This window comes from Oncorhynchus mykiss, chromosome 26 (assembly GCF_057628025.1).
Source record: "Oncorhynchus mykiss isolate SJ-2025 chromosome 26, ASM5762802v1, whole genome shotgun sequence".
NCBI lineage: Eukaryota > Metazoa > Chordata > Actinopteri > Salmoniformes > Salmonidae > Oncorhynchus > Oncorhynchus mykiss.
In genome coordinates this window covers 20117586-20135978 of record NC_143047.1, presented here as the reverse complement: position 1 = coordinate 20135978, position 18393 = coordinate 20117586, and the positions used below count along the sequence as shown (strand labels likewise).

General features: G+C 42.8%; 1 protein-coding gene across 4 annotated transcripts in view; it reads right to left on the bottom strand.

Moving 5' to 3' along the window:
* Positions 1 to 16858, bottom strand: part of LOC110506586 (furin-1) — a 101059-nt gene extending 84201 nt beyond the window's left edge. Inside the window, exons 1-2 of one of the 4 annotated variants that reach the window (XM_021586313.3) lie at positions 16089 to 16858; positions 11051 to 11347 (exon numbers count right to left, since the gene is read on the bottom strand). In XM_021586313.3, the coding sequence (XP_021441988.1) occupies positions 11051 to 11254 (204 nt within the window). In that variant the 5' untranslated portion in view covers positions 11255 to 11347; positions 16089 to 16858. Of the gene's footprint in view, positions 1 to 11050; positions 11348 to 14736 lie in introns of all 4 variants that reach the window. The other 3 variants (XM_036964202.2, XM_036964200.2, XM_021586312.3) reach the window with 3 other exon arrangements.
* Between the last annotated feature and the right edge of the window lie 1535 nt (positions 16859 to 18393).

The window sequence follows — 18393 nt, the reverse complement described above, 5'->3', positions numbered from 1 at the left end:
GTCTAAGGGCCAACTCCCATGGTTAGGTCTAAGGGCCAACTCCCATGGTTAGGTCTAAGGGCCAACTCCCATGGTTAGGTCTAAGGGCCAACTCCCATGGTTAGGTCTAAGGGCCAACTCCCATGGTTAGGTCTAAGGGCCAACTCCCATGGTTAGGTCTAAGGGCCAACTCCCATGGTTAGGTCTAAGGGCCAACTCCCATGGTTAGGTCTAAGGGCCAACTCCCATGGTTAGGTCTAAGGGCCAACTCCCATGGTTAGGTCTAAGGGCCAACTCCCATGGTTAGGTCTAAGGGCCAACTCCCATGGTTAGGTCTAAGGGCCAACTCCCATGGTTAGGTCTAAGGGCCAACTCCCATGGTTAGGTCTAAGGGCCAACTCCCATGGTTAGGTCTAAGGGCCAACTCCCATGGTTAGGTCTAAGGGCCAACTCCCATGGTTAGGTCTAAGGGCCAACTCCCATGGTTAGGTCTAAGGGCCAACTCCCATGGTTAGGTCTAAGGGCCACAGTCGCGGTGATATTACGGCAATTCAAAGCTGCAGTCTCTAAGAGGCATCCTGCTCTGGCTGTATAGAAGCTGCACGCTCCCTTAGACCCGTCAGCTCTCATTGGCTAAAGTAGGCCACAGCCGAGTCCACAGCACAGTCACAGGCCTGTTAAAGATTGACACAGCGATTGCACAAGTGTGCCATGTCACAAAACACTGCAAAGCCATAATGCAATACTTACCACAGCAGATCTATAGCCAAAGTGTTTCCAATACAGTCTCTCCAACCAAGGGAGTGGTAACTCGTAAGCCAACAAAGTCACCTTACCACACCACAATGGGCGCCAACAGTTTCTCCAAGAAACCATATAATGAGAGAGTCCTTCTGTTCAGGCTGTGAGAGAAAAGGGGGAGTAGGGGTTGAAGAGGAGTTTGTGTTTGAGAGAAGTTGTATGAAGAGGGGTGAGGGAGCATGATATGGGTGAGTTCAGTTATGTTTAGGACCTGAACTGGTGCTGTGCACAGGAGAAAGCACCTTTGTGGAGTCGAGCCGAATTCTGCCTAGTGGGGCCTCAAAAAACATCAGCGCGCCATTTTCTCTGTGTCGCCCTCTCCCAATAACCTCCTCATTCCTTGCTCTCCAGCAAATCACTTCAAACCCCTTTTGCCTCCCAGTCAATAGCCTGGACTCCCCAGGGACCAATTATGGGCTGTGTGAGTCCAGCCTCTTGTATTTGAGCCTGAGGTTCTGTTCCACATTAGCCATAGCTACATTTTAGAGGGCTAGAGAAAGCATCAAGAGTAAAACAAAAAGGGTCACAGATGATTTATGGCTGGTGGAGTGGCCCAGGTCCAGCAGCTAGTAGAGAGACTTGAAGAGTTGGAAACACACACAGTTCCCATGAACACTGGATTTTATTTATATCGTTCAAGATTGCCCTCTGTCCAATTTGAGACATGGTAAAGCTATTTATCAAAACCAACTTCGGTCAACATAGCAAAGAGAGTGTGTGTGTGTGTGTGTGTGTGTGTGTGCTTACATAGTGTTTTTCTGCAGCGGCAAGCTTTCATCTGTCCTCACTGTCACCAGGCCTGGTGATTTACAGTAGGTGCAGGGAGTTCTGGCACTGCACTACAATATGCCCATGGACATTTGGAACCAAAAGTAATTTGGCACCGCTGCAATGCGCACTTACAATCGTCTAGTCCTCATTGTCCAGCTCTATGCCAGAGATCAACTGCTAAAAAGATGAGCATGCGGATGTGTTGTGCATTACCTTGCATGAAAATGATCTTGTCGTTTCGCACAATCACAAGATCAAAACAAAGGTAAATGCACTGGGAAGGAGACAGAGCAGAGAGACTTCTGACAACAGAACAGAGAAGTCTAGAGCGAAAACAAGAACTATACAGATGGGGCATCTAACAGATAAACACTCCGGATGCCTGTGGTGCACAGATAGGCCTCCAGTCTTGCTACATATAGTGTATAGGCCTTAGCTTGCCATAGTTAGCCATGCCTTTAGGAGATGGACATCTTTTGCTGCGATTACAGCTGTAAGTCGCTTGGGGTATGTCTCTATCAGTTTTGCACATCGAGAGACTGACATTTTTTCCCATTCCTCCTTGCAAAACAGCTCGAGCTCAGTGAGGTTGGATGGAGAGCATTTGTGAACAGCAGTTTTCAGTTCTTTCCACAGATTCTCGATTGGATTCAGGTCTGGACTTTGACCTGGCCATTCTAACACCTGGATATGTTTATTTTTGAACCATTCCATTGTAGATTTTGCTCTATGTTTTGGATCATTGTCTTGTTGGAAGACAAATCTCCGTCCCAGTCTCAGGTCTTTTGCAGACTCCATCAGGTTTTCTTCCAGAATGGTCCTGTATTTGGCTCCATCCATCTTCCCATCAATTTTAACCATCTTCCCTGTCCCTGCTGAAGAAACGCAGGCCCAAACCATGATGCTGCCACCACCATGTTTGACAGTGGGGATGGTGTGTTCAGGGTGATGAGCTGTGTTGCTTTTACGCCAAACATAACGTTTTGCATTGTTGACAAAAAGTTCAATTTTGGTTTCATCTGACCAGAGCACCTTCTTCCACATGTTTGGTGTGTCTCCCAGGTGGCTTGTGGCAAACTTTAAACAACACTTTTTATGGATATCTTTAAGAAATGGCTTTCTTCTTGCCACTCTTCCATAAAGGCCAGATTTGTGCAATATACGACTGATTGTTGTCCTATGGACAGAGTCTCCCACCTCAGCTGTATATCTCTGCAGTTCATCCAGAGTGATCATGGGCCTCTTGGCTGCATCTCTGATCAGTCTTCTCCTTGTATGAGCTGAAAGTTTAGAGGGACGGCCAGGTCTTGGTAGATTTGCAGTGGTCTGATACTCCTTCCATTTCAATATTATCACTTGCACAGCGCTCCTTGGGATGTTTAAAGCTTGGGAAATCTTTTTGTATCCAAATCCGGCTTTAAACTTCTTCACAACAGTATCTCGGACCTGCCTGGTGTGTTCCTTGTTCTTCATGATGCTCTCTGCGCTTTTAACGGACCTCTGAGACTATCACAGTGCAGGTGCATTTATACGGAGACTTGATTACACACAGGTGGATTGTATTTATCATCATTAGTCATTTAGGTCAACATTGGATCATTCAGAGATCCTCACTGAACTTCTGGAGAGAGTTTGCTGCACTGAAAGTAAAGGGGCTTTTTGCACGCCCAATTTTTCAGTTTTTGATTTGTTAAAAAAGTTTGAAATATCCAATAAATGTCGTTCCACTTCATGATTGTGTCCCACTTGTTGTTGATTCTTCACAAAAAAATACAGTTTTATATCTTTATGTTGAAATGTGGCAAAAGGTCGCAAAGTTTAAGGGGGCAGAATACTTTCGCAAGGCACTGTACATAGAACATTTCACAAAAACACAATTACTGGAAGAACTGTGCAGATGCAAAGTTTGGTAACAGAATTAGATTTTTTTTCTCTACAAAAAATAAAATAAATCTGCTACGAATTAATATTAAGTCTGCAGAAAGAATGGCTTGTCAGCTATGACATGACACCTGGTTACTGAACTGTAGTAGGCGAAGTGTATTTACATCCGGTAACAGAATTATAACATTGGTCCCTGAGCTGTACTATACAGAAATTCATAATTATGGATATCATTATCTTCATGGTGATGTAGCCTGAATTGGTACACAAAGGTAGACATTTGGGGGAAATATTTCAATTATTTGGGTATTAATCTACACACGGGCTATTATTATAATGAGCTCCGCCCCCAAACTAGACCACATTTGGTTGGCCCGGACCAAATCTGAACCAATCATATACATCTGTTTTTCACAAGCTTGAACATCACAGTAGAGCAGAGTAGAGTACAGTAGATATGTTCAGTATAGTACATTATACTGTACTCCACTCCAGTGTGCACTGCTGTGCTGTGCAAACTTGTGAAACAGACGTCTGATTGGTTCAGATTTGGTCCGGCCAGGGTGGATTGACTGAATTTCAATGAACTACTTTTCAACGTCCATGGACATCCAGTGTCTGTCAGTGAAGATGCTTGTCACAGTAAATAAAGAGGGTAGGTAAATAGGCGCATGCAGCTCAGACGCCGATTGCATGGCACGTCATTTACTGTCACCAACTGACAGATTGTTGTAACATATGTGGCTAGCTGATAAAATCTAGGTGTTGTAAGATCTGGCAGGCATCAGCAATGCAGAGGCAGAGGAACGTGCCCATTAACTGGAGAGAGACGAGGGAGAGCAGCAGAGAGAGAAAGAGAGTAAGAGTGAGAGGGAGGGGCTGTCCAGATTTTCTCACAGTCTTGCTTTGACCACCAGAAAAAAAATAGAAAATATAAAAGTTATGAGCTGAACATAACAGTATGCCAGTGGAAGGAAGGACAGTAAGCAGGTGAACCAACTGTGGTTTGTGACTACCATCATCTCCCCTTGTAGCCAATTCCATTGCAGTAATTCCGTTATTGATACGCCTTTGCTTATTCCTAATTTGTAGGATGGAAAATGGTTGAAAAATGTATATGCTTTAATTTCTCAAAAAGGATAGACTCTTCACCTTCATTTGACATGAGCCTATGAACTTCACATGTTGATGCTCATGGGGCATTTTAGATGGAATTGCCCCCTTTAACACTAATCACGCCCAGTCATGGTGCTGGTCTGTACCAGCACTGATTAGAATCAGCCCATCTCACGATGGCAGAGATGGACCATCCTTCCCCATTAGATCATGTATGGGTTTAATGCTAGGCCTTGTGCGTTGTGGTTCCACGTAGTACAGAAGGGATAGAGTACTCTTAACACAACAGGCACAGAGTTGGAGGTTCAACCAGTGAAATGAACTGGAGGCTCCTGTTCTTATTATCATAAAGATGAAGAGATTTGACCTTCTCTAATAAGAGTACCCCACCTTGCACTTCCTCATCCTAGCTTACACCATGAACACAGGAAGCGTTCACATCAGCCATTAGTGACAGAAACCACAGCGCTCTTTGAGAAAAAAGGAAACGGCAGGGTTCTGAGAAACGCTGGATTCTACTTTGATGTGCGTGTGCAGGAAACAATGAGGCATTTATTTATTAATCAGCTTCCTTCCCACATCTGTCTAGAAATAATCAAAAGAAGTTGTCATTAAAGAAAATGGGACAGAAAAGGCAGATTTTGTTAAAGATCTGTACACCAGTAGCAAGGCATTTGCATCTCTTCTCGAAAAGGGAAACAGCACAAACCTGTTCTAAATTCCTGGGAACTATGTACTATGTGAAAGTAGGTGGAGAAAAGAAAGACATCCATCATGCAAACACTGCTTTTCAAACACCTCAACTTCATATACAAGTGTGTGTAACTTCTGCTAGTCGACTTATCCCAACCCAATGACGGTGCCAGAAGGTCACCCATGTTATAAAAGCCAGGGTGAAATCACTCTATAATGACAGTAATTGACTGTGGATAGATGTGTTTAATCAGGATTAGATAGAAAGAGGACCAGAGAGATGAGACCATTAAGCCAGGCAGGGGCAGTAAACCACACGAGACGAGGTGAGCCCCAGAAATAGCAGACTATTCCAGCAGAGGGACAGGTTTAACACCAGGACTCAAGCCTCATCAACAACATCACAGGCTTTATGAGCTTCAGGCATGATGGAGTAGAGACGTCTCAGGCATGATGGAGTAGAGACGTCTCAGGCATGATGGAGTAGAGACGTCTCAGGCATGATGGAGTAGAGACGTCTCAGGCAGGCCAGACACAGCTTAGGCAAAACACCCAAAGTTGAGAAACGCCAACTACCGCAGTACACCTGCATTGTCGGAGAGCTCTAGCACGCAACGAGAAAAATTATATATTCTCGGGCCATTTGGCCACCTATCAAATCCACTTTTAACAGTGAAATTAGAAAAAGGTGCTTGCGTTTTTAACAGAGAGATCAGTGGCTCATTGCTGTAAAAAAAACAGCCAGGGGCCAGAGCTGCTGAGTCCCAGGGGTGGAGGGGAACTCTACAGGGACAATCAGGGGGGTCATAAAACCCCTCAGCTGCAGCCTGTGATCCCCCTGCCCTCCCTTCACTTCAATACAACACCTGCACACACCAGCCCCACACCACAGCTGGGGCATGCCATTCCTCACCAGGTCCTGCTCACGCAACCCTCATTTCCTTCATCAGTCCAGGGAAGGCAGAATCACTGCTTTGATTAGAGATCTACTACAATTGCTTTTGCACAATGACTGGCGATGGATGCCTCACTGCATCAGGCAGATCATTAAGTACAACTATTTCAATAGAGAATCTCTCTGCATTGGTATTATTGCATTTCTGCATGATCGTTTTATCTCCTTCCAGATACGGCACATAAATGATGTACTGTTGGTTGAACATATGTGACTGTTCCATGTAGTAAGGTGTAGTCATGGTTCTGTAAGGCCCCAGTCCATGCAGCTGTGGGCTCAAGCTATGGCCTTCTATACAGCTAGATAAAGCTAGATAAAGCAGATGAACTGATCCACATGGTAATGAGATGAGTCCGAAAGGCCTTCAAAATACAGACGGACGGAACACCCCCAGCATGACCTTTACCACACACACACACACAACCACCTATGGCGAGTTCAGACTCGCTGCTCTACACCCCAGCACCCCCTCGTAAATGTAAAACGCTGCTCCCTTCATTACCATACTCCAATCATCTCCCACTTCATTCAGCCAAGCAGGCCGTACAGAGCTCCTCGCTCCCTCTCACTCTTAGTGCCCAGTTGGCCCCTCTCCTTTGCCTAATGGTCTATTTTAATGAGTGGGGGGGCGGGGGGGGGGGGGGTCTGCACACATTGCATTAACAGCCCATCAAGTGATCAACCTTGCCTGATGCCGTTTGTGGCCTTGCCTTGTCCACAAAACAAACACTGCTGTAGTCAGTGCTGCTCTAGGTGCGATGTTCAATCTTCTGGGGACACATTGGCTGGGAATTTCTACGTTTGCAGGTTTCATGCCACGTCACCCTGTGAAAGGGCTTTTCCTCCCGAAAGGTTTATGATTTGGGTCTGAGGGAGTTAAGGTCACGCAGTGCGTCACCAAGCTGATAAGAGACAGAGGATGAGGCATGTAGAAACTACTAGTGAGGTGGCTGATCTGGGTGTCAAGATAATGTGTTTACAACAGCCTATGCAGATGTCAAAACACTGTGGTTTTCCTGTAGCCACGTTGGAGGTGGTAGCGTTATAATATCACACACACAGTGACTGAGTACTCACTAGCAGTGTGAAAGCTAACAGCATGACAGGGTCAACTTTGTCCTCTAACTGAGCCCACTGCAATTGAGTAAACATGAAGGCCAAATATATACCATTAGACAAACACCACAGAAGTGCCACGCTTGTATTGAGGAAGTTGGCTGCCTTATTACTCAAGAAGAGTCCCGAGGGCAATGGAAGAGCAATCTGTGTGGTATTGGAGTCTGAGAAGACTCCAATACCACACTGCTGCGGAGAGAAAAACATAACGACATTTCAGACTCCATTTCCAGACAACTCTAAAGTGGAGGACAAGAGCTTATAAAAGCTGAAGTGTTGTGATTACAGCATGTCCCTCCCCGCTGTAGGTCTGGGGCTGGGCCAGGTATAACCATGTAGAGAAAATAGTGTTGTTTTGCAGAGCAAAAAGGTCAGAGTAAAGAACATTAGCTGAGTAGAGTTACTGATCTGACCAATGAGGCTTGGCTAAACTTGGCTTTGGTCAGCCGAACGGAGGCCCAAAACTTTTCACCATTTTGGCTCAAAACAGCTTTTTAAGTCTCCAACATGTTCAGATCCCTTTATGGTGATGGGACACATCTACTCAGCAGTCATACAGACAGACGCCCACACACAGCTCGCAGTTTCCTGGACACAGTCTGAGTAAGTATCTCTAATGGTCATGTCTGGATTCCTTACTCCCTTATGGCCAACACATAGTTAATGGCTTACCAGTAATCACAGTAAAAACAAGCCCATTGGACATTTCACAGTGAGATTACTGATTAGTTTGCAACATTCCTGTTGATCGGTAAGAAATGCTGTCGGAATACAGTGAGGTGGCTGATCTGGGTGCCCTAATCAAAAATGGATGCCCTGTGAAGAGTGGTGGGGTATAGTCTTTAAAATGGAGAAGCCTAACATCTGTCAACAGAGAGACCCACAGTCCAAGCCTGCCCCAGTGCAGGAAGCCTGGCTTCGTAAACGACCAAGCTCTTCAATTACTGTCATATCACACAGGGGAAAGAGGGGTCAGTTGATGTGGAAGAAGGAGCAACAATCCCTTACCTCGCCCCCCAAATATCCACTACTGTCCATGGTTGACCGACTGCTACAGAGGTAAACTAAGCTAAGCTCAGGGACTGCGGTTGAAAATTAGCCAGCTGGCTAAAACTGGCACTTTTACTGAAATGTTGATTAATGTGCACTGTCCCTGTAAAAATAAAATAAACTCAAACTACCACGTTAGGGCCGGTCACCGGTCACACTGGCAGGGCAGGCTGATTAAACTCTCCTTCAATTCCCTCAGAAGGAAGAATTACTGGGTCCCCCTTTCCATTAGAACCAATCAGTAACCCACACGTCAGCCAACAAGCCCACACCACTACCAATTACTGACATTATACACCCACTAAATACAAAATAGGAGTCAGTGTGAGGGAAGGTTTATTGTCTGACCTTCCCATAGCCCAAAATATAATCTGTTCATGGATGCAATGTAAACATATTATATAAAGAAAACTAAAAAAAATATAATATTTTCTTGCAACCATTTTGTGTTTGCTCACTAGCTAGTGATTTCACAATCCAGTTATTTTCCCAACATATTTTCCCCAAAGGGATTAAGCAATCTTATTTCATCTCTCTCTGGTGAGTTTTCAGAAACCATTGATAGATTCCTCCCCCCACCCCCCATTTGCAACCTTTATTGAGTCGGTCTGAGCTCTAAAAAGGACTAAGCTGATGTTTACTATGTGGTTCAGATCATTATTTGATAAATCAACATTATTGCCCATGGCATTAGTATAAAACAGACCTTTAGGCAAAGGGGCATTTTAAAGGAAATTGACAAACAGCCACTACATTTCCAAAGTAGGCAGCATACCAAAAATCTGTATGGAAACTATTACATAGACATGTCAGAATGATAAAAATAAAAAAAACTAAACGGTATCACCTTATGTCACCGGAATAATTATTATCTTACACTGATATTTTCCATGACCAGATGAATCATTGAATGATCTCTAACTGGAAGACGTGAGATTTAGTTGCCTAGCAGGATACAGGCGAACCAGGAAGGAAGCTATAAAAGTTAAATGTGAAATGGATGCAAAAAGACAGAGGCAAAAAAACAAAGTCATTCTATTCATCATGCCCACATTGAAGTCTTCTGATGGAGCAACCAGAGAATATAATTGGCCCACTTACAACCAGAGAATATAATTGGCCCACTTACAACCAGAGAATATAATTGGCCCACTTACAACCAGAGAATATAATTGGCCCACTTACAACCAGAGAATATAATTGGCCCACTTACAACCAGAGAATATAATTGGCCCACTTACAACCAGAGAATATAATTGGCCCACTTACAACCAGAGAATATAATTGGCCCACTTACAACCAGATAATATAATTGGCCCACTTACAACCAGAGAATATAATTGGCCCACTTACAACCAGAGAATATAATGGCCCACTTACAAACAGGAAATGTTTCATTTCTTGCACCCCCCCCCCCCCCCACTGGTGCACCAACAACAAACTATCCCAAGGAGAGCTTAATTATTCATAGATTGTCCTCAAAACGGAAGGAAGGAAAGGAAAAGTGAAAACCTAAACCCAACCCTTGTGTTGCTCATTGGATCGGAGTCCCATTCCTGTCACTGCCTGTTAGTCTTCCCTCAGCCGCATTGTGCAATTCATAGTTCAAAGTCCCATCTCACCCACGCTCTGATTGGGCGTTCCAGTCAGGAAACTCCTATAGGATCATCTGTTCCTGTCAAACACAGCTCAGCTATGCAAACAATGCCACAACACAACACATTGAGGAGAAGACGGGGAGTAAGTTCTGTTAATGCCACATGAAATGTACCATGACTTGCCTCTCATCTGCGACAAAGGAAGACCACCACAGAAAAATGTTTGTGGGATGTTTAATTGAACAGAAACTGAAAAGCATGGAAGACTGTTAGTGTTGAGAATGCTAACATGTCAGAGAGATGAGGGAGGCCATTTTTCTGATAAACTCATTTACCACAAACAAAACAGCAGGCTGAGCATATGGGGGGGGGGGGGGGGGGGACTTTGAAGGCCTCCTCCCCTTAAGCAATGAGATCAAAGCTGTGTGAAAAGCAGAGTGATGCTTTCAGGACAATGCAGAAATTTCCAGACACACACAGGTGTATGATTCAAGCATTTCACTACACCCACAATAACATCTGCTAAACACGTATGTGACCAATAGAATGTGATTTGATTCGTATGGAGGTTGTGGTCAGCCACTCTCAGTAAGAGAGTAACAGAAGAGGCATCTTACCCAGAAAGGCAATGCTGCAGTCGTTCAGGTAACTAGTCTTTTGGGTGAGTAATTTCTCTGGAATGGATTAACTAAAACTCAGTCATCAAGGGGTTTCTATAAGGACCACTGCCTATGGTAAACTAATATGTATCCTAAATCTCCAGAAGAAGCACTGCTATTTACAAGTTATATGGGAAATAAATATCAAACTGTCAATATTACTCCGATATAATATTTTTTTAAAGATGTATTTTTTCTGCTATAGTAAAGTGATATAATTAAATTGGTTCCGAGTGTCTCAGAGGCTGGCAGCTTCCAAGTCTAATAAATATTTAAGCCAATTTAAGGTCAGGTATTTTGGCACTAAAAGGCAACGTGGGAAAAGCGGTCTAGAGCAGCACTTTCTGCAGTAGATGTTCCCTAATTATTCACTTAGACAAAACACACAGAGACAAACAAAAGAGGGTGAAGAATCCCCAACAACTCACATTGCCATGGTTGACGAAGCCGTGTTTACTGGCAATGAGGTCAGCCTCGTGTGGTCCTCCAGCGATGTGGACGGCCCATGTGTTGGTGTAAACCCTCTGACCAAGGGCCATGCCCAGCCCAGACACCAGCAGGAGCCCCAACAGCAGCTGCTCAGCAAGCCGGGACCAGGGGCCCATGGAGGAGGATGGAAGGCCCAGAGCCATGGGGTCCTACAGCACCGCAGTCCCTGAGCTCAGCGTCTTTATGATAGGCCGGGGGGACAAACAGGGGTGGAGAGAGACCGCACAGGACAGTCACTGCACCGGGATCACCAAAGAAGAGAGAGAGAGTTAGAAACATGTAGCAGAGCTCAGCACAATGAGAACAACAACTCTTACAACTTCTATTCAGAGTGCTGGAATAGTGAGCTGAAGCAGTATGTATTGTCAGAGAGACATCAATCCTGCCAAGGTTTGCTCACTTGTTACATTGCAACAGAATTACAAAAGGAGAGCGGAGTGATGTGAAGATATCAACATTTACAGGGGAACAATACCAGATTAACAACAGACTGTAATTACTTTTGAGGTAAAGGAGTCCAAGGTCCTTACTTCTCCCTTTCAGTGAAGCTATGACAATTAAATACGTATTGTATTTGGAATTACAAAAGGCACTTTGAAAGAAAACAATAATCATTAGTTGAAGGAAACAGAGTCCATACCAATTTCTATAGCATGAAAATGTTGATTGCAAATGCAGACGGTTTGTGTGTGGCAGACTTTAACAGCCTGTTCCCCTGACAAACTAGTAACAAATCCAGAATTATTTCTCTCCTAACTTTGCTTCTTGGCTTTTCTCAGCACTGGAGGTGGTGGAGAAGTGGATGTCTCTTACCATGTATAATGCAAAGCTTATGATCACACATGTACAACTCTACTTCCCCTCTCCTTCTGTAAGCCAAGATAGAGACTTTCGCCCAGCAATGACTAGTCTAGGTTAGACTAGTCTAGGTTTTCACTCATGAGATGTCAGAAATTTTTCCAAGTAAAGAGCATTGTGAACAGGAATCATGGGAAGAAGAAAAAAAAAAAAAAAAACTCTCCAACCCCATAGAGATCCCTAACCACTAGTATGAGAGGTGTTCAGAGTAAAACCAATTAAGAAATGTAGCCTGCTGACTTCAGAGAATGTGGTTGAGGCTGCTTTGAGACTTCCGTCCTTCCATTAACTGCCCAAAAAGCTACAAAGAACACTGGCCCTACCTGTTCCTCAACCTTCCAAGAAGACTTTATCGAACATAACATTTCGTTTCTAGCTCGATCTTTCAAAAGGAAATTGGATGATGATGAGTCACAGAGCGAGTCCAAGAGAGAGAGTGATGGGACGACCAGCTGAAATCTCCCCTATGAGGATGAGTGTTAGCCATTGGCAGTCAGTCAGTTATGAGACCTCAGCTGGGATTGGGCTCTGGCTGAGGAACCTTGGAGGCTCAAGTTCCACACAGGAAATTTGAAAGAAGAAAATATGAAAAAACATGCAAGGCTCGGCTCCCCTTTGAAGCACTTTTGGCAATTGAAACCCAATAAATGCAAATTACAGATCGGCTGGAAAAAAGACTGTCTTGAAATGCAGAAACAAAGCAGAGATAGTATTGCATGGCATGAATATGCTAAATGAGAAGCTGAGTGAACAATCCTGGAGGATTCAACCCATTAAAGATAAAAATAGCAGGCAGAGGTACAAAGTAGCATGGCACAGTTAAAATCGCTTCAATACTGATCTAGCTATAAAACTACTTCTGACTGCGCCTTTCAGAAATGTATAGGGATGACAAAAAATCCCTCCTGACTCATAACTAAATGTTTAAATTTGTACTATAGTATCCTAATTCCATCACAAATAACATTACATAAAATAAACATTTATTCGGGCACACCAAAACTTCTTTGTGCCCAAAGATTTATGATCCACTTACAGAATTATATGCAATGCTAAAGACACAATGCAGAGTAGAAGTCAAACGATTAATAGGCATGGACGATTAATTAGGGCCGATTTCAAGTTTGTGGTTGTGCAATGAAACAGGAATATTTAGACTTAGGGTTGCCACCGGTTCGACAAAATACGGAACAGTCACGTATTTCACTGAAAGAATAAGTGTGTTGTTTCCAAAATGATAGGTCATTAATATGGTCAAATCCGGAAACCAAGGCTTGTATTTCTGTGTGTTTATTATATTATAATTAAGTCTATGATCTTATATTTGATAGAGCAGTCTGACTGAGCGGTGGTAGGCAGCAGCAGGCTTGAAAGCAGTCATTCAAACAGCACTTTCCTGTGTTTGCCAGCAGCTATTCCCGATGCACAGCACTGTTTATGACTTCAAGCCTATCAACTCCCGAGATTGGGCTGGCAATACTATAGTGCCTATAAGAATATCTAACAGTCAAAGGTATATGAAATACAAATGGTATAGAGAGAAATAGTCCTATAATTCCTCTAATAACTACAACCTAAAACTTACCTGTGAATATTGAAGACTCATGTTAAAAGGAACCACCATATGTTCTCATGTTCTGAGCAAGGAACTTAAACGTTAGCTTTCTTACATGGCACATATTGCACTTTTACTTTCTTCTCCAACACTGTGTTTTTGCATTATTTAAACCAAATTGAACATGTTCCATTATTTATTTGAGACTAAATTGATTTTATTTATGTATTATATTAAGTTAAAATAAGTGTTCATTCAGTATTGTTGTAATTGTCACTATTACAAATACATATACACATATATATACACACATATATATATATATATATATATACACATATACATATATATATATATATATATATATATATATATATATACATATACATATACATATACATATACATATACATATACATATATATATATTTTAAACCATGTGGGTTTTTTTTATTTATTTTTTTAAAATCAGCCGATTAATCGGTATTGGCTTTTTTTGGTCCTCCAATAATTGGTATCGGTGTTGAAAAATCATAAAATCGGTCAACTTCTAATGTAGAGGTCCAGATTAAGCATTGTCTTAAAACCTGCTCAGCTTCTGGCAAAACAACTTGTTTATTGAGCTCAAAAGCGACCAAAACATTACAGAGGCTACAAACAAGACAAAATAATTATCTGAATTAACATTTGATGCATTCCAGGTTTTCATTCAATGAGAACCTTTCAAAGACCTAGTTGAAATACTATGGTATGTGAAATCCATTGGCAGAGTGGCGGTCAAATCCCTGTCCAGTGCTCCAGGCAGTGTGTTCTGTTACAGCTGTTACAATAGACCCGACAAAACATACCCACCTAACAAGCAGCAACATTTCCACTTTATGCAATGCCTTGTTTTGTTGTCGAACTGGCCGGCAACATCATTATATTTTAGAGGGGGTGATGAATCTTTTCATCACTAAACAATTACAAAACTCAACAAAAAGTACCCGTATGCAAACTCGGGTGGAACAACTTCAGCTTTCAGAACAGATGTATTATTCTGACAGAACACATGGCCAAAGCCACCAAATACAAGGCAATTTTAACTGAACCGCACTGTTACAATAGCAGGAATATGCACTGATTGACAGCTCAAGAAACAAGAACCTGACATTCCAAAATGACATTACTAACACTTTCAAGGGGGAAAAAGCTGTAAAATATGCAGCTCACCTTTGAGCTTCAGACTAATGTTGTTGTTGTGATTCTGATGCAGTCCGATCTGATGCGGAGGCAGCACACACAGACAGAGGTGTGCACCTTCCCCAAGCCACCCTTTAACTTTCACAGACATGCATGGCTCAAAGTACACCCGCCCCTAGTGACCTCATCTGGGCACTCAACCGTTCAGCCGGAGTTTAATGTCAGTATAAAAACCATACACCGTGGAATAACAAAAGCTCAACTACTTTACTGCTCGCAGGAAAAAGTGGGAAACCAGCCATTTTGCTGCCAGTGCTCATAAGTGTTAGCAGAGTAAATGATACCATACGTCAAGGTTTGGCAGCAAATATTATAAAGCTGCACAAGTGTTAACAGACAAATGTGAATCCAAATCAGCAAGTAGTCATACATTTCATAACTCTGCTTGAAATTATCTAAAAAGGGTCACCAAAGGCCAAATGGAAAACACATTACATTCTACAAAGTGTAAGTCAAATTGCAGATGGGGGTGGTGATGCTGCTATTGCCCTTGACAGGAGATAACATTGGCAAACCACAGAGCAGTGCCCAAGGTTAGAATACTTCAGCATTTCCCCTGCCAGAGGTGTCAGGTCTCCCTACTAGCAATCAAAACATGGCCACTGGCTCAGGAGATGAAGAATGGCTAGAAAGTCAAGAAATCTCAAACAGGAACAAACTTTCACAGAGCCCAGTGGTTATTTGTAGAATTTGCATTTTCCCCATAGGCGAATTGGAACTCCGGGAGAGGACTGCTGTGCTTTGACACACACTCTAACACGGAGACATGACAGGGGCACTTAAAGGTGATAATCACTTGAATACGTGATGAATACAATACATTTGTATCACAATCCACAAAAAAATATCCAGGTCCTAAGGTTTTACATTTACAGCATACTACAATATACGGTCTTCTTGTCTTGAGCTCCTCTAACACTCCATTGTATGTTGCTTGCAGATAATGAATATTCCCTGCCACAAGTATTAAATTACCATGAAAAAATTATTAATCATATACAGTAGCAAAGCTACAGTAATAGCGTTTACTCCGCCGAATAGATCCTTCTTCAAATCATAAGGAGCCAAGCTACAATTCAAATCAAAAAGTCTTTCAAGACGTCTTTCTTAATGTTGGTCGCAAAACAGTGAATATCTCCTCTTTTGGCAGTTATACCAATGAGTCAACATGCCCACTTAGGCTATAAAATAAAACTTCTGCTCGTGTCTCAAAAAGTTATCCCACGTGTCATTAAACCATTCAAGTCTCATTATATTTTATGACAACAATTGTGGTTCATAGCAGAAATGGCTTATTATTGCTATAAAAAAAGACAACTTACCACAAATGTCCTTGACAACTGCATACAGCTGGGCGATAAACTTCGAATACAAGAAGTTCCTGAATCGTCTCCCGCTGGTATTTCAGTAAAGCAACACTGTATCGCGTTATCAGCTACAACTACTTGATACAATGTAGCCTACTGCGATTCTGCGGCGCTCAGAGCACGCGCTCCTTCACACAATTTTTCCCGTGTTTAATCCCCAGCCTTCTGTTTCTCTGATCTTTCCGATTCGGACGGTGATCGGAATATAATTTCACACAAACCCACTCTCACAGAACAACAACAACCGGGATCAACGTCGACGGCGTCATGTTTCAGCTAACGTTACAGCCAGGCTCGTAATGCCCTTTTGGCGGACACAGACAGTTACAGCCCGAGTGTCTCCGTTGATAGGGACAAGGCAATGCCGATGACAGGCAAAGCACACTCCTCGCACTAAGCAACTAGTCTGGCCTCTTCTAGGAACGAAGGTACACCAGTACAATACACCCCATGAGCGCCTCAATTATCAGGAAACTTTCCAATGCCTTAGGAGGGTTTATTCTGTAGGCTTACCAATTCCCGTTTACATTATGCATGATCCCCTGTCTTCTTCGATATACTAATTCATCGAATATAGTCTTACAACTACCATTCTACATTGTTAATGGTTACAAAATAAAACATGATTGTATGAACCCTCTCAAAACAGCTGAGGGGTCCACATCACATAGCCCCTCAGGAAATACGTCATTGGCGAACGAGGGCAAGGAGAAAATGCACAGGATTTGGACACACCTACTGCTCAAGAGTAATATACACAGTAGTATAGCGCCATCTGCTGGAATAATATATAACAAATATTGTCTGCACAGTGTTAATAATTGTTTTTTAGGGGGGTAGTGCAAAGACCAGATGTTTTCATTTTGATGAGCATCAGATATGCATTATAATATAGCCTATATGCATAACATTATGGTTTAGGTTTTAAATAATAGGGCCCTCACACACAACCCTAAAACAACCACTACAAATTAGTTTTCAAAAGCTCTGAGCTGAAGAGCCTTTCAAGAAGAACTCAAACGAAGCAAACCCTTCCACCCCAGTCTTTTAAATTGCCTTTGCCCAGACAAAAACCCACCTGGCTCTGTCGAAGTATACAGCTGCTCACTGCCATTTAATGGCTGCAAAAGGATGGAGCGTGTAATCATGCTACCTACACACGCTGTTGAATAGCCTACCGCGTGACATGCAGGTCATTGGTGCAAACTGTAGCTTAATTACGCCAGCCTACTCAGCCAATCAACGACATTATTATACTTTTCAATCTGGTCACTTTCATTGGCTTGTCTGATCCAAGGCTAAATACAATTGCAACCCTGTTAGTAGTTAGATTGAAAATGAATTTTGAAAAATGTTTTAATCTTCCACCGAACATTGGTCAGTGGTCGACTCAAATAAAAGTTTAGCTAAAACCTTTAGGAATAATACCTCCATCTTGCGGCTGGTTGGACTACTGGCAGTGATTACGTTCAGCGCCCCTTGATCAGTTGTGTTCTAGAATGTTAAATTAAATATCCCATTTTAGTGTTAAACCTATCAAACCAACTTGAACGTCTCATTTCCGGTCACAACTTGCAGACTTGTTTACGTGCTGCTGTGCGTTTTGTTGCTTACCTTACTAACTTTACGGTTTTTACTTTTTAATTACAGTTTTATATTTTTTGTTTTTCCTCCACTCAACTTTTTTTTCATTCAACTTTTTCACTCTGGACGCTTTATCTGGACATGGTTCGTTAGGACCTCCAACAGCAGAAGCTAAGTAGTAACATTAACATGATGCCTTCTAATTGGTCGCTGTACTCATAATATACAGGAGAACTATCGCATTACGGTGAGGATAGCTGTGCTGCAAGCCCAGCTTCAGACGCAATCGTTAGGCAAATGTAATTTCAGTGTAGGAAAGGATGAAACCGCGTCTGTACAGATGGTAGTATAAATCCCCTCGCATGGTCACCGCAGCCAGACAACTTTCTCATGGCTTCTGGATGGAAATGCTATAGGAATGCTCAACCGGTGTCGCTCATTCAGCCGACAAACTTTCAACGGTTCTCCCCATTAAACAGCAAACAGAGTCAGAGGTCGAGCCTTCTCTGGTCTCTAAACCTCCCGTTACGGGGTCTGAGACGCCGAAGCCTCCCGCCATTAGCTCTAACAAATTGAAAACCCCAGTCATTGGCGACTCCATTACCCGCAGTATTAGACTTAAAACGAATCATCCAGCGATCATACACTGTTTACCAGGGGGCAGGGCTACCGACGT